Source organism: Aquarana catesbeiana, linkage group LG12, assembly GCF_042186555.1.
Source record: "Aquarana catesbeiana isolate 2022-GZ linkage group LG12, ASM4218655v1, whole genome shotgun sequence".
Lineage (NCBI taxonomy): Eukaryota > Metazoa > Chordata > Amphibia > Anura > Ranidae > Aquarana > Aquarana catesbeiana.
In genome coordinates, this window is record NC_133335.1 from 2,991,352 (window position 1) to 3,015,277 (window position 23,926).

Consider the following 23,926-nt stretch of genomic DNA (forward strand, 5'->3'; position numbering starts at 1 on the left):
TGGTGGAATGTTCAGCGGGTCTCTCTGCTGTCCATGTTGTGGATCGATATTTGGGGAAAGTCTCTGATTTGACCTTAATATACATTGTGGATATCGTTGTCTCATTATAAGTAACCCAATTATAATCTGCAGTAGATGTTTTATCGATTGGATTATAACTGAAAATTCAGAGCGATCTATCCAGCACTGATGAAAGACACAGCCTGGGGTGGGGTGGATTAGATAGAATAGGTGTGATAGAAAACTCCTAACCCCTCGGGGGCGGGACCCTCACTGATGGTTCTTTCTGTTCTTCAGAGCGCCAGCGATGTGCCTTGTGGATCAAGAAGCTGTGTGACCCCTCCGGGGCAGGAACCGGGATTACCGGCAGAAAGAACCGGAACCTGTATGCCAAACTTCTCCTCCACATGCTGAAACGTGGTGAGCTGGAGGGGCCCTTCACTAGTCAACCCGAGGATGGCACCCTGAAACCTCTACCCACCTACATGGTAAGTCACCCTCCACACAATGAACGCACATAGTATGTCACCCTGAGACCTCTGCCCACCTACATGGTGTGTCACCCTGAGACCTCTGCCCACCTACATGGTGTGTCACCCTGAGACCTCTGCCCACCTACATGGTGTGTCACCCTGAGACCTCTGCCCACCTACATGGTATATCACCCTGACCCCTCTGCCCACCTACATGATATGTCGCCATGAGACCTCTGCCCACCTACATGATATGTCACCCTGAGACCTCTGCCCACCTACATGATATGTCACCATGAGACCTCTGCCCACCTACATGGTATATCACCCTGATACCTCTGCCCACCTACATGGTATATCACCCTGAGACCTCTGCCCACCTACATGGTATGTCACCCTGAGACCTCTGCCCACCTACATGGTATGTCACCCTGAGACCTCTGCCCACCTACATGGTATATCACCCTGACCTCTCTGCCCACTTACATGATATGTCGCCATGAGACCTCTGCCCACCTACATGGTATATCACCCTGAGACCTCTGCCCACCTACATGGTATGTCACCCTGAGACCTCTGCCCACCTACATGGTATGTCACCCTCCACACAATGAACGCACATTGTATGTTACCCTGAGACCTCTGCCCACCTACTTACTGTACATGGTATGTCACCCTGAGACCTCTGCCCACCTACATGGTATATCACCCTGACACCTCTGCCCACCTACATGATATGTCACCCTGAGACCTCTGCCCACCTACATGGTATATCACCCTGACACCTCTGCCCACCTACATGATATGTCACCCTGAGACCTCTGCCCACCTACATGGTATATCACCCTGACACCTCTGCCCACCTACATGATATGTCACCCTGAGACCTCTGCCCACCTACATTGTATGTCACCCTGACACCTCTGCCCACCTACATGATATGTCACCCTGAGACCTCTACCCACCTACATGATATGTCGCCATGAGACCTCTGCCCACCTACACGGTATGTCACCATGAGACCTCTGCCCACCTACACGGTATGTCACCATGAGACCTCTGCCCACCTACATGGTATGTCACCCTTAGACATACCATGTAGGTGGGCAGATGTCCCCATGCAAAATGTTCTCCTCACTTCCTGCTCGGGTGACAACTGTAAATGTTTTGTTTCTTATTACCAGGACAAATCGGAGACAGATACAGAAATAGAAACCAGACAGGGGCTGTGAACTTTCCTTGCCCCATTCAAAAAGTTTATTTTAGTCTTTGAAAAGGATTACATGGAAGATATACAGAGATGCAATTAGAATGATTAGAATATTGATTTCCTCAGGAAGTGTCATTCCTTGCAGGGTTCCAGCTCTGAGTCTGTACTATCCGGCTGGCCCTCAGTACAGTGTACATTATGTACATAGAACTGCCTCACTTCTCTTCCCATTGCTCTCCATTTTAACCTTCAGATAACATTTCCCAGCATCCTTCACACTGTCCAGTGCAGGGAGCCATTCATCATTGGTGCTGTATTGCCCCCACGTCTGGAGGGGTGCGGGGGATGCCACATTTCTCCTAGCACAGCACTGGGACTGGTCATGTGACTATACCTGGCAGACCCCCCACTTGGCTCTCTATTGGTTGCAGTATCCTGTCATACGGACTGATAATGTACAGAGCTGTGCAGACAGTTGGCATTCTATAAATCCTCTATAATAATATTAATGACGTGTGATCTGTCTTTCTCCACAGTCCATCTACTTCGATGAGCCAATTTCTGCCCGGCTCCCCAGCGCTGCCCCCGGGGGATTACCGGACTGGGTCCTGGGAGAACTGGAGGTCAGGGGACGGGGATCTGAGGAGGCCTTGAAGACCTCATTAAGGAAGGAACCGGTGAACTCCTCCACGCCGACCCGGTAAGAAGCAGGCTGTGCCTATCCTGTGACTGTGTTATCAATCTGCTGAAATCTGAGTGTCCCCGACTATTGGAGAGAAGGGGACACGCCGGTATCACTATGACATCATCATGTGATCAGATATAACTGGTGCTGTGAATGTTGGCAGTGTGATGATGTCATTTGTTTGCTCCACCAATGCAGGGAAGGCAGGTAGTTTGTTGATGTCACATGATCACTCAGAACCAATCTGCTAATACTGGCAGTATAATGATGTCATCTGATACTCAGTGTGATGAAAGCCTGTGATGTAATGTGGTCATTCGGAGCCCAGTGAAAGCTGGGGATGTCATATCATGTGATCATTTAGAGCCAATGCAATGACAGCTGTCAGTGTGGGGATATCATGTGATCACTCTGATCCAATACAATGACAGCTGTCAGTGTGGGGATGTCATGTGATCACTCAGAGCCAATATAATGACAGCTGTCAGTGTGGGGATGTCATGTGATCACTCAGAGCAAATACAATGACAGCTGTCAGTGTGGGAATATCATGTGATCACTCAGAGCCAATGCAATGACAGCTGTCAGTGTGGGGATGTCATGTGATCACTCAGAGCCAATATAATGACAGCTGTCAGTGTGGGGATGTCATGTGATCACTCAGAGCAAATACAATGACAGCTGTCAGTGTGGGAATATCATGTGATCACTCAGAGCCAATGCAATGACAGCTGTCAGTGTGGGGATGTCATGTGATCACTCTGATCCAATACAATGACAGCTGTCAGTGTGGGGATGTCATGTGATCACTCTGATCCAATACAATGACAGCTGTCAGTGTGGGGATGTCATGTGATCACTCAGAGCCAATGCAATGACAGCTGTCAGTGTGGGGATGTCATGTGATCACTCAGAGCCAATGCAATGACAGCTGTCAGTGTGGGGATGTCATGTGATCACTCAGAGCCAATGCAATGACAGCTGTCAGTGTGGGGATGTCATGTGATCACTCAGAGCCAATGCAATGACAGCTGTCAGTGTGGGGATATCATGTGATCACTCTGATCCAATACAATGACAGCTGTCAGTGTGGGAATATCATGTGATCACTCTGATCCAATACAATGACAGCTGTCAGTGTGGGGATGTCATGTGATCACTCAGAGCCAATGCAATGACAGCTGTCAGTGTGGGGATGTCATGTGATCACTCTGATCCAATATAATGACAGCTGTGAGTGTGGGGATGTCATGTGATCACTCTGATCCAATATAATGACAGCTGTCAGTGTGGGGATGTCATGTGATCACTCAGAGCCAATGCAATGACAGCTGTGAGTGTGGGGATGTCATGTGATCACTCAGAGCCAATGCAATGACAGCTGCCAGTGTGGGGATATCATGTGATCACTCTTAGGCAATGCAGTGACAGCTGTCAGTGTGGGCATATCATGTGATCCCTCAGAGCCAATACAATGACAGCTGTCAGTGATGATGTCACTGTGCGGAGTACATTATCAGGGTGGACGGTGGGATGTTCTATGTCCGTCCTCTCCTGGGTTCATTACATAGCAGACATTGTCCTCACCTCTCGGGGACGCTCTATGAATTAAGCTGTTAGCGGGTTTTTTGTATCTGGATGACGGTGCCGGTTCATCCACTAATAGTGCAAAGTCCCTCCAGGGACCAATCAGAATTGTTCTTGTAGTGGTGTGACTCCATGTTTTCTTTGCATTTCGACTCATCTGTATCATCTTTGAGCCCATTCAGTATTTGTAGACTGGCTGTCCTCGGGGTTCCAGAACTCCAGTATGGTACAATAGAGGACAATACATGAGGCAGTCACAAGTGACACCACGTCGCTCCCTCTGCCCCCCCCCCCCCCCCTCCCCCATGGCAGACTGTGGTATTAATTCCACTGACAGGTTCTCTTTAAATCAGGATGGAACACTGGATTATTTTTCCTGCTGTTTTATTTGGAAATCTTGTGAACATTTTGCATTCAGTACTAAAGGAGAGATTTTGTTTAGAGGTCTCGATATGAGCCCAGCAGACGGTGGGTCTCCTCTGGTGACTTTGGAGGGTAATAAGCGCCTTTGTACCGAAATTCTGAAGACTTTGTATTGTAGATCCACAAATGATTAGTTCAGATGTTTAGAAAACATACAGCCAACACGTCTCGGGGACCAAAGCGCCCCTTCTTCAGGGTTGTGGGGTCTTTGGGGCTGAGGACCCTTCAGGCCCTGACATGGAATCCTAGGACCATGGGATCATCTGTGTCGGGGATTCTCAACCTCACTGAGACCAGGGCCCAGGAAATTCTTCCAAAACCTTCCATAACCTAACATTAAAGAAATGTGTATACTCACACCAAAAAGTATGAATGCAGAATATGTATTGAAATGCTTGAGGGCTCTGAATGGAGCTGGGTGTCACTGTTGGAGAATGGGGGTTCTGGAGGGTTAGGGGACACTACAGCAGACTTGGTGGCCCTGTAGGGGACGAGGTTTATTGAGGGGGCTGGGGACAGCTGTGCAAGAGAATATATGTAGATCATTTTGTTGGACAGATTCTAGGGACAGAATATTTCATCCACATCCCTGTTGTGTAGATTAAACCAAGAGAAAATGAGAGAGAGAGAAGAGATCTGTCCCTCAAAGAGTAATGGGATTTTCACAGATGGATATTTCTGTCACTAAGGTAAACTCAATCAGAAAGGGGTAAATCAAAAAATACATAATTTATTACAAAGTATACAAGATTAAAATAATAGCAACATTCGGTCATATATGTTTGTGACTAAAATTGATACTCAATTCCAAGAGCTTGAACAGATGCTTGTGCGTATGGATAGCCGACGCGTTTCGCAGACTAGTTTGCTGCTTCTTCGGGCTGTTCACCACACATCTATATCACTGTCCAAGTTGTAAAGAGATATCACATTAGTATCAAAAATAGACAAGATTTATTAAAGCGGGGTTCCACTCTCTCTGATAATTTTTTCTTTTTTGGCCAAATGACATTGATTACTATATAGCAATAGGGAACTCACCTGTTCCGTTTTTCAGTGACATTGCTGTTTGTTTTGGTTTAATAAATGAACTTTGATAATGAAATCTAGATGGTTGTCATCTTGCCTGTAGGCATGTGAAGCCCACAGGCGTCCTCTTCCGGGATACGGTGCTGCTGATCGACCAGCATGCACCGCCCATTCTTTTCAGATCTCGCGCATGCGCATTAGACCGAAATCGGAGCCTGTCGTGCCTGTCGTAATGACGTCACTCCCACTATGGAAATCTCTCGATAACTCTTGGAACAGGCGGCCGTACTGACTCCTGGGAACAATAACACAAGCTACCAGGAGCCAGTGCGGCTTACAGGAAGTGAGTAATTAACCGCTCTAGACACGCCCCTAACCGCAGCCTGTGCTTCCTGCAAAAAACAGAGAGCTTCAACAAGAAAGGTAAAGCCTGCAAAAAAAAAAAAAGTGCTGTTTGTCATTAGGACATTGCGGTAATCAGCTGCAGTTAGTGTAGAAAAATCGGGTGGAGCTCCGCTTTAATAATAATAATTCTAGCAATATTAACAACATTTTATTAAAGTTCTCACCGAAACATCCTGGTATTGACTGAAAAAAGTAACTGCAACATCGGAGAGAGCAGAAATGAGTCCCATCCAGTGACAATAAGGCGAGGTCAGAATCACCAGTATGGTCTTATGGACGTCGGACCGTATATGAGGCTTTGATAGTTGAATCAATAATAATCTAAAAATTCAAGACATATATGTTGAGATGCAAAAGCATCATATGACGACATGTATGTGCCTAATAGATACAAGACTCGATTTAAAACATGCATTGTCCGGTGGCAGACTTTGATGTAACTATAAATGAGGATTAATTATCTCAACAAACAACTAGTTTGCATATGATCAGTAGCAAGAAACTCCTCCCATACCTTTAGTGTCAAACAGCAAAAACGGGAGATGAGGATCGTCAACCAGACAGTCATCCCACATCCCCAGAATATCACAATTAATACATTGAACTAAAGGTAAAAAGAAGGAGAATAGATACACTGCTAATCATCATAATACCCAGCCACCGGACATTACTGCATACAACCAGATAACATTCACATAGGAACAACATAGAAGTACACAGAAGAGAGGAGTATAATGAGCTACCTGGTTGGTGTCCACCAGGGGGAACAAGGGGTGACCATAAAGTACTGATGGTCAAAGTGCGAAAGCGATCTGAGGCCGGTCTTTACTTTTCACCCAACTGTGCGTCCTGGCTGGAGGCTGAATAAAACTCCCCATAGTGGGGCACTATGGAAGATGGGAAGTATTGTAGGACATTGTTGGAAACTATGAGGAGCTGGAGGCTCTGCAACAAGCTAGGGGGTACTGTCGAGGCTTAGAACTCTCAGGGGGCATAGGGTCACTGTAGGAAGTTGAGGATCACTGCAGGTACCTATGGGAGGTTAGGTGCCACTATAGAAGCTGGGAAGTACTGTGGGACACTGTTGGAAACTATGGGAAGCTGGAGGCTCTGCAGCAAGTTAGGGGATGTTAGGGCTCTCAGAAGCATAAGGACACTGTGGGAAGTTGAGGGGCACTGCAGGCCTCTATGGGAATTTAGGTGGCACTACGGAAGTTAGGAGGCACTGTGGGAGGTTAGGGGACCAGCAGTTGGATAGAGGTCTGAGAGGAGGGAGGCCTTGGCCTGGCAGTGGGACACAGCTTCATTGTTGAGAATCACTAATTAAGGAGTTTATATCACCTTCTAGTGTTCACCCTAACCCTAACCATTCTGTTTTTTCTCCAAACTTCCACATAATATGTCCACAATTCTCAAATGCTGCCCCCTCTAGAACCCCCCAACTTTGGTTTCCAGCCACCAGCCTACCATCTGTCAAACTCACCCAGCCCACCTAATACCCTAGAGTTGGGCTTTGTTCACCTGGACTAGATGTGAGGACACTTAGGCAGATGTTGGGTGGACTGGGAACCCCAAGACCCCCTGTGCCCTGCCTTCTCTATGACCAGCTGGGACCGGTCACCCCACAAGATCTGGAAGCTGTCCTCGCAGCCGCAGAACCAGAGGGAAGGCAGGGACTGCTGGGATTAGTAGTTCCTCAGACGCTGTAGGCCTCCATGGCTCAGCGCCTGTGATGCCAGTCACAGACTCCAGCTACAAAAACTCTATCAAAGTACGACAAAGTCTTTAAAGAGCCCCCCACCCTTCTCCGAAGCGGGTATAGTTTATAATATGTGACATGTGTATGTTTTTGTAGTGAATAATTTATTGCTGCTCGGAGACGAAGTTTATCGCTGTCTCATAAATTGTTCAGCCACTTCAAGTCATCCTTTGAAAAATCCCTTTGATGTTAAAAGATGCTTTTCCCCTCGTCTCCCCCCATCCCCCATTCGCTGTGTTTCTTTTTCTGATCACTCTGTAAAATGACTTTCTATTTATCGCGTTTTATGCTTTATTTGTGCGCTAACTCCGAACATGTTCCACAAAGATGGCGGTGTTCCCACAACGCGGGCTTTCCCGAGCCGACCACTTCAAGAAAGAGGGCAGCAGTTGTATACCATAGTTATATACCGTCATCATGCATTCTATACCCTCATCGTCCCATCTATTCCCTCATCGTCCATTCTATTCCCTCATCGTCCCTTCTATACCCTCATTGTCCCTTCTATACCCTCATCGTCCCTTCTATACCCTCATCGTCCCTTCTATTCCCTCATCGTCCCTTCTATTCCCTCATCGTCCCTTCTATACCCTCATCGTACCTTCTATACCCTCATCGTCCCTTCTATTCCCTCATCGTCCCTTCTATACCCTCATCGTCCCTTCTATTCCCTCATCGTCCCTTCTATACCCTCATCGTACCTTCTATACCCTCATCGTCCCTTCTATTCCCTCATCGTCCCTTCTATACCCTCATCGTCCCTTCTATTCCCTCATCGTCCCTTCTATACCCTCATCGTCCCTTCTATTCCCTCATCGTCCCTTCTATTCCCTCATCGTCCCTTCTATACCCTCATCGTCCCTTCTATTCCCTCATTGTCCCTTCTATTCCCTCATCGTCCCTTCTATACCCTCATCGTCCCTTCTATACCCTCATCATCCCTTCTATACCCTCATCGTCCCTTCTATTCCCTCATTGTCCCTTCTATTCCCTCATCGTCCCTTCTATTCCCTCATCGTCCCTTCTATACCCTCATCGTCCCTTCTATTCCCTCATTGTCCCTTCTATTCCCTCATCGTCCCTTCTATACCCTCATCGTCCCTTCTATACCCTCATCGTCCCTTCTATTCCCTCATCGTCCCTTCTATACCCTCATCGTCCCTTCTATACCCTCATCATCCCTTCTATACCCTCATCGTCCCTTCTATTCCCTCATCGTCCCTTCTATTCCCTCATCGTCCCTTCTATTCCCTCATCGTCCCTTCTATACCCTCATCGTCCCTTCTATTCCCTCATTGTCCCTTCTATTCCCTCATCGTCCCTTCTATACCCTCATCGTCCCTTCTATTCCCTCATCGTCCCTTCTATTCCCTCATCGTCCCTTCTATACCCTCATCGTCCCTTCTATTCATCCCTTCTATTCCCTCATCATCCCTTCTATACCCTCATCGTCCATTCTATTCCCTCATCATCCCTTCTATACCCTCATCGTCCATTCTATTCCCTCATCATCCCTTCTATACCCTCATTGTCCCTTCTATACCCTCATTGTCCCTTCTATACCCTCATCGTCCCTTCTATACCCTCATCATCCCTTCTATACCCTCATCGTCCCTTCTATTCCCTCATTGTCCCTTCTATTCCCTCATTGTCCCTTCTATTCCCTCATTGTCCCTTCTATTCCCTCATCGTCCCTTCTATACCCTCATCATCCCTTCTATACCCTCATCGTCCCTTCTATACCCTCATCATCCCTTCTATACCCTCATCATCCCTTCTATACCCTCATCGTCCCTTCTATTCCCTCATTGTCCCTTCTATTCCCTCATTGTCCCTTCTATTCCCTCATCGTCCCTTCTATACCCTCATCGTCCCTTCTATACCCTCATCGTCCCTTCTATTCATCCCTTCTATTCCCTCATCATCCCTTCTATACCCTCATCGTCCCTTCTATTCCCTCATCATCCCTTCTATACCCTCATCGTCCATTCTATTCCCTCATCGTCCCTTCTATACCCTCATTGTCCCTTCTATACCCTCATCATCCCTTCTATACCCTCATCGTCCCTTCTATTCCCTCATCGTCCCTTCTATTCCCTCATCGTCCCTTCTATTCCCTCATCGTCCCTTCTATTCATCCCTTCCATACCCTCATCGTCCCTTCTATTCCCTCATCGTCCCTTCTATTCCCTCATCGTCCCTTCTATACCCTCATCGTCCCTTCTATACCCTCATCGTCCCTTCTATACCCTCATCGTCCCTTCTATACCCTCATCGTCCCTTCTATACCCTCATTGTCCCTTCTATTCATCCCTTCCATACCCTCATCGTCCCTTCTATTCCCTCATCGTCCATTCTATTCCCTCATCGTCCCTTCTATACCCTCATCGTCCATTCTATTCCCTCATCGTCCCTTCTATACCCTCATCGTCCCTTCTATTCCCTCATCGTCCCTTCTATTCCCTCATTGTCCCTTCTATTCCCTCATCGTCCCTTCTATTCCCTCATCGTCCCTTCTATACCCTCATCGTCCATTCTATTCCCTCATCGTCCCTTCTATACCCTCATCGTCCCTTCTATTCCCTCATCGTCCCTTCTATTCCCTCATTGTCCCTTCTATTCATCCCTTCTATACCCTCATCGTCCCTTCTATACCCCCATCGTCCCTTCTATACCCTCATCGTCCCTTCTATTCCCTCATCGTCCCTTCTATTCCCTCATCGTCCCTTCTATACCCTCATCGTCCCTTCTATTCCCTCATTGTCCCTTCTATTCATCCCTTCTATACCCTCATCGTCCCTTCTATACCCTCATCGTCCCTTCTATTCCCTCATCGTCCCTTCTATTCCCTCATCGTCCCTTCTATACCCTCATCGTCCCTTCTATACCCTCATCGTCCCTTCTATTCCCTCATCGTCCCTTCTATACCCTCATCGTCCCTTCTATACCCTCATCGTCCCTTCTATACCCTCATCGTCCCTTCTATTCCCTCATCGTCCCTTCTATTCCCTCATCGTCCCTTCTATTCCCTCATCATCCCTTCTATACCCTCATTGTCCCTTCTATACCCTCATCATCCCTTCTATACCCTCATCATCCCTTCTATACCCTCATCGTCCATTCTATTCCCTCATCATCCCTTCTATACCCTCATTGTCCCTTCTATACCCTCATCATCCCTTCTATACCCTCATCATCCCTTCTATACCCTCATCGTCCCTTCTATTCCCTCATCGTCCCTTCTATTCCCTCATTGTCCCTTCTATTCCCTCATCGTCCCTTCTATACCCTCATCGTCCCTTCTATACCCTCATCGTCCCTTCTATTCATCCCTTCTATTCCCTCATCATCCCTTCTATACCCTCATCGTCCCTTCTATTCCCTCATCATCCCTTCTATACCCTCATCGTCCATTCTATTCCCTCATCGTCCCTTCTATACCCTCATTGTCCCTTCTATACCCTCATCATCCCTTCTATACCCTCATCGTCCCTTCTATTCCCTCATCGTCCCTTCTATTCCCTCATTGTCCCTTCTATTCATCCCTTCCATACCCTCATCGTCCCTTCTATTCCCTCATCGTCTCTTCTATTCCCTCATCGTCTCTTCTATTCCCTCATCGTCCCTTCTATACCCTCATCGTCCCTTCTATACCCTCATCGTCCCTTCTATTCCCTCATCGTCCTTTCTATTCCCTCATCGTCCCTTCTATACCCTCATCGTCCATTCTATTCCCTCATCGTCCCTTCTATACCCTCATCGTCCCTTCTATTCCCTCATCGTCCCTTCTATTCCCTCATTGTCCCTTCTATACCCTCATCGTCCCTTCTATACCCCCATCGTCCCTTCTATACCCTCATCGTCCCTTCTATACCCTCATCATCCCTTCTATACCCTCATCGTCCCTTCTATACCCTCATCGTCCCTTCTATTCATCCCTTCTATACCCTCATCGTCCCTTCTATACCCTCATCGTCCCTTCTATACCCTCATCGTCCCTTCTATTCCCTCATCGTCCCTTCTATTCCCTCATCGTCCCTTCTATTCCCTCATCGTCCCTTCTATTCCCTCATCGTCCCTTCTATACCCTCATCGTCCATTCTATTCCCTCATCGTCCCTTCTATTCCCTCATCGTCCCTTCTATTCCCTCATCGTCCCTTCTATACCCTCATCGTCCCTTCTATTCCCTCATCGTCCATTCTATTCCCTCATCGTCCCTTCTATTCCCTCATCGTCCCTTCTATTCCCTCATCGTCCCTTCTATACCCTCATCGTCCCTTCTATTCCCTCATCGTCCCTTCTATTCCCTCATTGTCCCTTCTATTCATCCCTTCTATACCCTCATCGTCCCTTCTATACCCTCATCGTCCCTTCTATACCCTCATCGTCCCTTCTATTCCCTCATCGTCCATTCTATTCCCTCATCGTCCCTTCTATACCCTCATCGTCCATTCTATTCCCTCATCGTCCCTTCTATTCCCTCATCGTCCCTTCTATACCCTCATCGTCCCTTCTATTCCCTCATCGTCCCTTCTATTCCCTCATTGTCCCTTCTATTCATCCCTTCTATACCCTCATCGTCCCTTCTATTCCCTCATCGTCCCTTCTATACCCTCATCGTCCCTTCTATACCCTCATCGTCCCTTCTATTCATCCCTTCTATACCCTCATCGTCCCTTCTATACCCTCATCGTCCCTTCTATTCCCTCATCGTCCCTTCTATTCCCTCATCGTCCCTTCTATACCCTCATCGTCCCTTCTATTCCCTCATCATCCCTTCTATACCCTCATCGTCCCTTCTATTCCCTCATCATCCCTTCTATTCCCTCATCGTCCCTTCTATACCCTCATCGTCCCTTCTATTCCCTCATCGTCCCTTCTATACCCTCATCGTCCCTTCTATACCCTCATCGTCCCTTCTATTCCCTCATCGTCCCTTCTATTCCCTCATCGTCCCTTCTATTCATCCCTTCTATACCCTCATCGTCCCTTCTATTCCCTCATCGTCCATTCTATACCCTCATCGTCCCTTCTATACCCTCATCGTCCCTTCTATACCCTCATCGTCCCTTCTATTCCCTCATCGTCCCTTCTATTCCCTCATCGTCCCTTCTATACCCTCATCGTCCCTTCTATACCCTCATCGTCCCTTCTATTCATCCCTTCTATACCCTCATCGTCCCTTCTATTCCCTCATCGTCCCTTCTGTTCATCCCTTCTATACCCTCATCGTCCCTTCTATACCCTCATCGTCCCTTCTATACCCTCATCGTCCCTTCTATTCCCTCATCGTCCCTTCTATACCCTCATCGTCCCTTCTATACCCTCATCGTCCCTTCTATTCATCCCTTCTATACCCTCATCGTCCCTTCTATACCCTCATCGTCCCTTCTATACCCTCATCGTCCCTTCTATTCCCTCATCGTCCCTTCTATTCCCTCATCGTCCCTTCTATACCCTCATTGTCCCTTCTATACCCTCATTGTCCCTTCTATTCATCCCTTCTATACCCTCATCGTCCCTTCTATTCCCTCATCGTCCCTTCTATTCATCCCTTCTATACCCTCATCGTCCCTTCTATACCCTCATCGTCCCTTCTATACCCTCATTGTCCCTTCTATACCCTCATTGTCCCTTCTATTCCCTCATCGTCCCTTCTATTCATCCCTTCTATACCCTCATCGTCCCTTCTATTCCCTCATCGTCCCTTCTATACCCTCATTGTCCCTTCTATACCCTCATCGTCCCTTCTATTCCCTCATCGTCCCTTCTATTCATCCCTTCTATACCCTCATCGTCCCTTCTATACCCTCATCGTCCCTTCTATACCCTCATCGTTCCTTCTATTCATCCCTTCTATACCCTCATCGTCCCTTCTATACCCTCATTGTCCCTTCTATTCCCTCATTGTCCCTTCTATTCATCCCTTCTATACCCTCATCGTCCCTTCTATTCATCCCTTCTATACCCATTGTCCCTTCTATACCCTCATCATCCCTTCTATACCCTCATCATCCCTTCTATACCCTCGTCGTGCCTTCTATGCCGTCATCGTCCATTCTATTCATCCCTTCTATACCCTCATTGTCCCTTCTATACCCTCATTGTCCCTTCTATACCCTCATCATCCCTTCTATACCCTCGTCGTGCCTTCTATACCGTCATCATCCCTTCTATTCATCCCTTCTATACCCTCATTGTCCCTTCTATACCCTCATTGTCCCTTCTATACCCTCATTGTCCCTTCTATACCCCCATCGTCCCTTCTATACCCTCATCGTCCCTTCTATACCCTCATCGTCCCTTCCATACCCTCATCGTCCCTTTCATACCCTCATCGTCCCTTCCATTCCCTCATCGTCCCTTCCATTCCCCCATCGTCCCTTCCATTCCCTCATCGTCCCTTCCATACCCTCATCGTCCCTTCCATACCCTCATCGTCCCTTCCATACCCTCATTGTCCCTTCCATACCCTCATCGTCCCTTCCACACCCTCATCGTCCCTTCCACACCCTCATCGTCCCTTCCACACCCTCATCGTCCCTTCTATTCCCTCATCGTCCCTTCCATACCCTCATCGTCCGTTCTATACCCTCATCGTCCATTCTATTCCCTCATCGTCCCTTCTATTCCCTCATCGTCCCTTCTATTCCCTCATCGTCCCTTCTATACCCTCATCGTCCCTTCTATACCCTCATCGTCCATTCTATTCCCTCATCGTCCCTTCTATTCCCTCATCGTCCCTTCTATTCCCTCATCGTCCCTTCTATTCCCTCATCGTCCCTTCTATTCCCTCATCGTCCCTTCTATACCCTCATCGTCCCTTCTTTACCCTCATCGTCCCTTCTTTACCCTCATCGTCCATTCTATACCCTCATCGTCCCTTCTATTCCCTCATCGTCCCTTCTATTCATCCCTTCTATACCCTCATCGTCCCTTCTATACCCTCATCGTCCCTTCTATACCCTCATCGTCCCTTCTATACCCTCATCGTCCCTTCTATTCCCTCATCGTCCCTTCTATACCCTCATCGTCCCTTCTATACCCTCATCGTCCCTTCTATTCCCTCATCGTCCCTTCTATTCCCTCATCGTCCCTTCTATTCCCTCATCGTCCCTTCTATACCCTCATCGTCCCTTCTATACCCTCATCGTCCCTTCTATTCCCTCATCGTCCCTTCTATTCATCCCTTCTATACCCTCATCGTCCCTTCTATACCCTCATCATCCCTTCTATTCCCTCATCGTCCCTTCTATTCCCTCATCGTCCCTTCTATTCCCTCATCGTCCCTTCTATACCCTCATTGTCCCTTCTATTCCCTCATTGTCCCTTCTATTCCCTCATCGTCCCTTCTATTCATCCCTTCTATACCCTCATCTTCCCTTCTATTCATCCCTTCTATACCCTCATCGTCCCTTCTATACCCTCATCGTCCCTTCTATTCCCTCATCGTCCCTTCTATACCCTCATCGTCCCTTCTATACCCTCATCGTCCCTTCTATTCATCCCTTCTATACCCTCATCGTCCCTTCTATTCCCTCATCGTCCATTCTATACCCTCATCGTCCCTTCTATACCCTCATCGTCCCTTCTATACCCTCATCGTCCCTTCTATTCCCTCATCGTCCCTTCTATACCTTCATCGTCCCTTCTATACCCTCATCGTCCCTTCTATTCCCTCATCGTCCCTTCTATTCCCTCATCGTCCCTTCTATACCCTCATCGTCCCTTCTATTCATCCCTTCTATACCCTCATCGTCCCTTCTATTCCCTCATCGTCCATTCTATACCCTCATCGTCCCTTCTATACCCTCATCGTCCCTTCTATTCCCTCATCGTCCCTTCTATACCCTCATCGTCCCTTCTATACCCTCATCGTCCCTTCTATACCCTCATCGTCCCTTCTATTCCCTCATCGTCCCTTCTATTCCCTCATCGTCCCTTCTATACCCTCATCGTCCCTTCTATTCCCTCATCGTCCCTTCTATTCCCTCATCGTCCCTTCTATACCCTCATCGTCCCTTCTATTCATCCCTTCTATACCCTCATCGTCCCTTCTATTCCCTCATCGTCCCTTCTGTTCATCCCTTCTATACCCTCATCGTCCCTTCTATACCCTCATCGTCCCTTCTATACCCTCATCGTCCCTTCTATTCCCTCATCGTCCCTTCTATACCCTCATCGTCCCTTCTATACCCTCATCGTCCCTTCTATTCATCCCTTCTATACCCTCATCGTCCCTTCTATACCCTCATCGTCCCTTCTATACCCTCATCGTCCCTTCTATTCCCTCATCGTCCCTTCTATTCCCTCATTGTCCCTTCTATACCCTCATTGTCCCTTCTATACCCTCATTGTCCCTTCTATTCATCCCTTCTATACCCTCATCGTCCCTTCTATTCCCTCATCGTCCCTTCTATTCATCCCTTCTATTCCCTCATCGTCCCTTCTATACCCTCATTGTCCCTTCTATACCCTCATTGTCCCTTCTATTCCCTCATCGTCCCTTCTATTCATCCCTTCTATACCCTCATCGTCCCTTCTATTCCCTCATCGTCCCTTCTATACCCTCATTGTCCCTTTTATACCCTCATCGTCCCTTCTATTCCCTCATCGTCCCTTCTATTCATCCCTTCTATACCCTCATCGTCCCTTCTATACCCTCATCGTCCCTTCTATACCCTCATCGTTCCTTCTATTCATCCCTTCTATACCCTCATCGTCCCTTCTATACCCTCATTGTCCCTTCTATTCCCTCATTGTCCCTTCTATACCCTCATCGTCCCTTCTATACCCTCATCGTTCCTTCTATTCATCCCTTCTATACCCTCATCGTCCCTTCTATACCCTCATAGTCTCTTCTATACCCTCATCGTCCCTTCTATTCATCCCTTCTATACCCATTGTCCCTTCTATACCCTCATCATCCCTTCTATACCCTCATCATCCCTTCTATACCCTCGTCGTGCCTTCTATGCCGTCATCGTCCATTCTATTCATCCCTTCTATACCCTCATTGTCCCTTCTATACCCTCATTGTCCCTTCTATACCCTCATCATCCCTTCTATACCCTCGTCGTGCCTTCTATACCGTCATCATCCCTTCTATTCATCCCTTCTATACCCTCATTGTCCCTTCTATACCCTCATTGTCCCTTCTATACCCCCATCGTCCCTTCTATTCCTTCATCGTCCCTTCTATACCCTCATCGTCCCTTCCATACCCTCATCGTCCCTTCCATACCCTCATCGTCCCTTCCATACCCTCATCGTCCCTTCCATTCCCTCATCGTCCCTTCCATTCCCTCATCGTCCCTTCCATTCCCTCATCGTCCCTTCCATTCCCTCATCGTCCCTTCCATACCCTCATCGTCCCTTCCATACCCTCATCGTCCCTTCCATACCCTCATCGTCCCTTCCACACCCTCATCGTCCCTTCCACACCCTCATCGTCCCTTCCACACCCTCATCGTCCCTTCCACACCCTCATCGTCCCTTCTATTCCCTCATCGTCCCTTCTATTCCCTCATCGTCCCTTCTTTACCCTCATCGTCCCTTCTATACCCTCATCGTCCATTCTATTCCCTCATCGTCCCTTCTATTCCCTCATCGTCCCTTCTATTCCCTCATCGTCCCTTCTATACCCTCATTGTCCCTTCTATACCCTCATTGTCCCTTCTATACCCTCATCGTCCCTTCTATTCCCTCATCGTCCCTTCTATTCCCTCATCGTCCCTTCTATTCCCTCATCGTCCCTTCTATACCCTCATCGTCCCTTCTTTACCCTCATCGTCCCTTCTTTACCCTCATCGTCCCTTCTATACCCTCATCGTCCATTCTATACCCTCATCGTCCCTTCTATTCCCTCATCGTCCCTTCTATTCATCCCTTCTATACCCTCATCGTCCCTTCTATACCCTCATCGTCCCTTCTATTCCCTCATCGTCCCTTCTATACCCTCATCGTCCCTTCTATACCCTCATCGTCCCTTCTATTCCCTCATCGTCCCTTCTATACCCTCATCGTCCCTTCTATTCCCTCATCGTCCCTTCTATTCATCCCTTCTATACCCTCATCGTCCCTTCTATACCCTCATCGTCCCTTCTATTCCCTCATCGTCCCTTCTATTCCCTCATCGTCCCTTCTATACCCTCATCGTCCCTTCTATACCCTCATTGTCCCTTCTATTCCCTCATTGTCCCTTCTATTCCCTCATCGTCCCTTCTATTCATCCCTTCTATACCCTCATCGTCCCTTCTATTCATCCCTTCTATACCCTCATCGTCCCTTCTATACCCTCATAGTCTCTTCTATACCCTCATCGTCCCTTCTATTCATCCCTTCTATACCCATTGTCCCTTCTATACCCTCATCATCCCTTCTATACCCTCGTCGTGCCTTCTATGCCGTCATCGTCCATTCTATTCATCCCTTCTATACCGTCATCATCCCTTCTATTCATCCCTTCTATACCCTCATTGTCCCTTCTATACCCTCATTGTCCCTTCTATACCCTCATCATCCCTTCTATACCCTCGTCGTGCCTTCTATACCCTCATCGTCCCTTCTATACACTCATCGTCCCTTCTATACCCTCATTGTCCCTTCTATACCCTCATTGTCCCTTCTATACCCTCATTGTCCCTTCTATACCCTCATTGTCCCTTCTATACCCTCATCATCCCTTCTATACCCTCGTCGTGCCTTCTATACCCTCATCGTCCCTTCTATACACTCATCGTCCCTTCTATACCCTCATTGTCCCTTCTATACCCTCATTGTCCCTTCTATACCCTCATTGTCCCTTCTATACCCTCATTGTCCCTTCTATACCCTCATCATCCCTTCTATACCCTCATCGTCCCTTCTATACCCTCATCGTCCCTTCTATACCCTCATCGTCCCTTCTATTCATCCCTTCTATACCTTCATTGTCCCTTCTATACCCTCATCGTCCCTTCTATACCCTCATCGTCCCTTCTATTCCCTCATCGTCCCTTCTATACCCTCATCGTCCCTTCTATACCCTCATCGTCCCTTCTATTCATCCCTTCTATACCCTCATCATCCCTTCTATTCATCCCTTCTATACCCTCATCGTCCCTTCTATACCCTCATCGTCCCTTCCATACCCTCATCGTCCCTTCCATACCCTCATCGTCCCTTCCATACCCTCATCGTCCCTTCCATACCCTCATCGTCCCTTCCATACCCTCATCGTCCCTTCCATACCCTCATCGTCCCTTCCACACCCTAATCGTCCCTTCCACACCTTCATCGTCCCTTCCACAACCTCACCGTCCCTTCCATACCCTCACCGTCCCTTCTATACCCTCACCGTCCCTTCTATACCCTCATCGTCCCTTCTATACCCTCATCGTCCCTTCTATACCCTCATCGTCCCTTCTATTCATCCCTTCTATACCCTCATCGTCCCTTCTATACCCTCATCGTCCCTTCTATACCCTCTTCGTCCCTTCTATTCATCCCTTCTATACCTTCATTGTCCCTTCTATACCCTCATCGTCCCTTATATACCCTCATCGTCCCTTCTATTCCCTCATCGTCCCTTCTATGCCCTCATCGTCCCTTCTATACCCTCATCGTCCCTTCCATACCCTCATCGTCCCTTCCATACCCTCATCGTCCCTTCCACACCCTAATCGTCCCTTCCACACCTTCATCGTCCCTTCCACAACCTCACCGTCCCTTCCACACCCTCACCGTCCCTTCTATACCCTCACCGTCCTTTCTATACCCTCATCGTCCCTTCTATACCCTCATCGTCCCTTCTATACCCTCATTGTCCCTTCTATACCCTCATCGTCCCTTCTATACCCTCATCGTCCCTTCTATACCCTCATCGTCCCTTCTATACCCTCATCGTCCCTTCTATACCCTCATCGTCCCTTCTATTCATCCCTTCTATACCTTCATCGTCCCTTCTATACCCTCATCGTCCCTTCCATACCCTCATCGTCCCTTCTATATGCCCTCATTGTCCCTTCTATACCTTCATTGTCCCTTCTATACCCTCATTGTCCCTTCTATACCCTCATCGTCCCTTCTATTCCCTCATCGTCCCTTCTGTTCATCCCTTCTATACCCTCATCGTCCCTTCTATACCCTCATCGTCCCTTCTATACCCTCATCGTCCCTTCTATTCCCTCATCGTCCCTTCTATACCCTCATCGTCCCTTCTATACCCTCATCGTCCCTTCTATTCATCCCTTCTATACCCTCATCGTCCCTTCTATACCCTCATCGTCCCTTCTATACCCTCATCGTCCCTTCTATTCCCTCATCGTCCCTTCTATTCCCTCATCGTCCCTTCTATACCCTCATTGTCCCTTCTATACCCTCATTGTCCCTTCTATTCATCCCTTCTATACCCTCATCGTCCCTTCTATTCCCTCATCGTCCCTTCTATTCATCCCTTCTATACCCTCATCGTCCCTTCTATACCCTCATCGTCCCTTCTATACCCTCATTGTCCCTTCTATACCCTCATTGTCCCTTCTATTCCCTCATCGTCCCTTCTATTCATCCCTTCTATACCCTCATCGTCCCTTCTATTCCCTCATCGTCCCTTCTATACCCTCATTGTCCCTTCTATACCCTCATCGTCCCTTCTATTCCCTCATCGTCCCTTCTATTCATCCCTTCTATACCCTCATCGTCCCTTCTATACCCTCATCGTCCCTTCTATACCCTCATCGTTCCTTCTATTCATCCCTTCTATACCCTCATCGTCCCTTCTATACCCTCATTGTCCCTTCTATTCCCTCATTGTCCCTTCTATTCATCCCTTCTATACCCTCATCGTCCCTTCTATACCCTCATCGTCCCTTCTATTCATCCCTTCTATACCCATTGTCCCTTCTATACCCTCATCATCCCTTCTATACCCTCATCATCCCTTCTATACCCTCGTCGTGCCTTCTATGCCGTCATCGTCCATTCTATTCATCCCTTCTATACCCTCATTGTCCCTTCTATACCCTCATTGTCCCTTCTATACCCTCATCATCCCTTCTATACCCTCGTCGTGCCTTCTATACCGTCATCATCCCTTCTATTCATCCCTTCTATACCCTCATTGTCCCTTCTATACCCTCATTGTCCCTTCTATACCCTCATTGTCCCTTCTATACCCCCATCGTCCCTTCTATACCCTCATCGTCCCTTCTATACCCTCATCGTCCCTTCCATACCCTCATCGTCCCTTTCATACCCTCATCGTCCCTTCCATTCCCTCATCGTCCCTTCCATTCCCCCATCGTCCCTTCCATTCCCTCATCGTCCCTTCCATACCCTCATCGTCCCTTCCATACCCTCATCGTCCCTTCCATACCCTCATTGTCCCTTCCATACCCTCATCGTCCCTTCCACACCCTCATCGTCCCTTCCACACCCTCATCGTCCCTTCCACACCCTCATCGTCCCTTCTATTCCCTCATCGTCCCTTCCATACCCTCATCGTCCGTTCTATACCCTCATCGTCCATTCTATTCCCTCATCGTCCCTTCTATTCCCTCATCGTCCCTTCTATTCCCTCATCGTCCCTTCTATACCCTCATCGTCCCTTCTATACCCTCATCGTCCATTCTATTCCCTCATCGTCCCTTCTATTCCCTCATCGTCCCTTCTATTCCCTCATCGTCCCTTCTATTCCCTCATCGTCCCTTCTATACCCTCATCGTCCCTTCTTTACCCTCATCGTCCCTTCTTTACCCTCATCGTCCATTCTATACCCTCATCGTCCCTTCTATTCCCTCATCGTCCCTTCTATTCATCCCTTCTATACCCTCATCGTCCCTTCTATACCCTCATCGTCCCTTCTATACCCTCATCGTCCCTTCTATACCCTCATCGTCCCTTCTATTCCCTCATCGTCCCTTCTATACCCTCATCGTCCCTTCTATACCCTCATCGTCCCTTCTATTCCCTCATCGTCCCTTCTATTCCCTCATCGTCCCTTCTATTCCCTCATCGTCCCTTCTATACCCTCATCGTCCCTTCTATACCCTCATCGTCCCTTCTATTCCCTCATCGTCCCTTCTATTCATCCCTTCTATACCCTCATCGTCCCTTCTATACCCTCATCGTCCCTTCTATTCCCTCATCGTCCCTTCTATTCCCTCATCGTCCCTTCTATTCCCTCATCGTCCCTTCTATACCCTCATTGTCCCTTCTATTCCCTCATTGTCCCTTCTATTCCCTCATCGTCCCTTCTATTCATCCCTTCTATACCCTCATCTTCCCTTCTATTCATCCCTTCTATACCCTCATCGTCCCTTCTATACCCTCATCGTCCCTTCTATTCCCTCATCGTCCCTTCTATTCCCTCATCGTCCCTTCTATACCCTCATCGTCCCTTCTATACCCTCATCGTCCCTTCTATTCATCCCTTCTATACCCTCATCGTCCCTTCTATTCCCTCATCGTCCATTCTATACCCTCATCGTCCCTTCTATACCCTCATCGTCCCTTCTATACCCTCATCGTCCCTTCTATTCCCTCATCGTCCCTTCTATACCTTCATCGTCCCTTCTATACCCTCATCGTCCCTTCTATTCCCTCATCGTCCCTTCTATTCCCTCATCGTCCCTTCTATACCCTCATCGTCCCTTCTATTCATCCCTTCTATACCCTCATCGTCCCTTCTATTCCCTCATCGTCCATTCTATACCCTCATCGTCCCTTCTATACCCTCATCGTCCCTTCTATTCCCTCATCGTCCCTTCTATACCCTCATCGTCCCTTCTATACCCTCATCGTCCCTTCTATACCCTCATCGTCCCTTCTATTCCCTCATCGTCCCTTCTATTCCCTCATCGTCCCTTCTATACCCTCATCGTCCCTTCTATACCCTCATCGTCCCTTCTATTCCCTCATCGTCCCTTCTATTCCCTCATCGTCCCTTCTATACCCTCATCGTCCCTTCTATTCATCCCTTCTATACCCTCATCGTCCCTTCTATTCCCTCATCGTCCCTTCTGTTCATCCCTTCTATACCCTCATCGTCCCTTCTATACCCTCATCGTCCCTTCTATACCCTCATCGTCCCTTCTATTCCCTCATCGTCCCTTCTATACCCTCATCGTCCCTTCTATACCCTCATCGTCCCTTCTATTCATCCCTTCTATACCCTCATCGTCCCTTCTATACCCTCATCGTCCCTTCTATACCCTCATCGTCCCTTCTATTCCCTCATCGTCCCTTCTATTCCCTCATTGTCCCTTCTATACCCTCATTGTCCCTTCTATACCCTCATTGTCCCTTCTATTCATCCCTTCTATACCCTCATCGTCCCTTCTATTCCCTCATCGTCCCTTCTATTCATCCCTTCTATTCCCTCATCGTCCCTTCTATACCCTCATTGTCCCTTCTATACCCTCATTGTCCCTTCTATTCCCTCATCGTCCCTTCTATTCATCCCTTCTATACCCTCATCGTCCCTTCTATTCCCTCATCGTCCCTTCTATACCCTCATTGTCCCTTTTATACCCTCATCGTCCCTTCTATTCCCTCATCGTCCCTTCTATTCATCCCTTCTATACCCTCATCGTCCCTTCTATACCCTCATCGTCCCTTCTATACCCTCATCGTTCCTTCTATTCATCCCTTCTATACCCTCATCGTCCCTTCTATACCCTCATTGTCCCTTCTATTCCCTCATTGTCCCTTCTATACCCTCATCGTCCCTTCTATACCCTCATCGTTCCTTCTATTCATCCCTTCTATACCCTCATCGTCCCTTCTATACCCTCATAGTCTCTTCTATACCCTCATCGTCCCTTCTATTCATCCCTTCTATACCCATTGTCCCTTCTATACCCTCATCATCCCTTCTATACCCTCATCATCCCTTCTATACCCTCGTCGTGCCTTCTATGCCGTCATCGTCCATTCTATTCATCCCTTCTATACCCTCATTGTCCCTTCTATACCCTCATTGTCCCTTCTATACCCTCATCATCCCTTCTATACCCTCGTCGTGCCTTCTATACCGTCATCATCCCTTCTATTCATCCCTTCTATACCCTCATTGTCCCTTCTATACCCTCATTGTCCCTTCTATACCCCCATCGTCCCTTCTATTCCTTCATCGTCCCTTCTATACCCTCATCGTCCCTTCCATACCCTCATCGTCCCTTCCATACCCTCATCGTCCCTTCCATACCCTCATCGTCCCTTCCATTCCCTCATCGTCCCTTCCATTCCCTCATCGTCCCTTCCATTCCCTCATCGTCCCTTCCATACCCTCATCGTCCCTTCCATACCCTCATCGTCCCTTCCATACCCTCATCGTCCCTTCCATACCCTCATCGTCCCTTCCACACCCTCATCG

At 48.1% G+C, this 23,926-nt stretch overlaps 1 protein-coding gene across 1 annotated transcript in view; it reads left to right on the forward strand.

Moving 5' to 3' along the window:
- Window positions 1-297: 297 nt before the first annotated feature.
- LOC141114264 (centrosomal protein of 112 kDa-like) overlaps window positions 298-23,926 on the forward strand; it is a gene marked incomplete at its 5' end in the record, with an annotated part of 269,004 nt that continues 245,375 nt past the window's right edge. Inside the window, 2 exon segments of the mRNA XM_073607849.1 lie at window positions 298-488; window positions 2,220-2,383. Coding sequence (XP_073463950.1) covers window positions 298-488; window positions 2,220-2,383 — 355 coding nt within the window.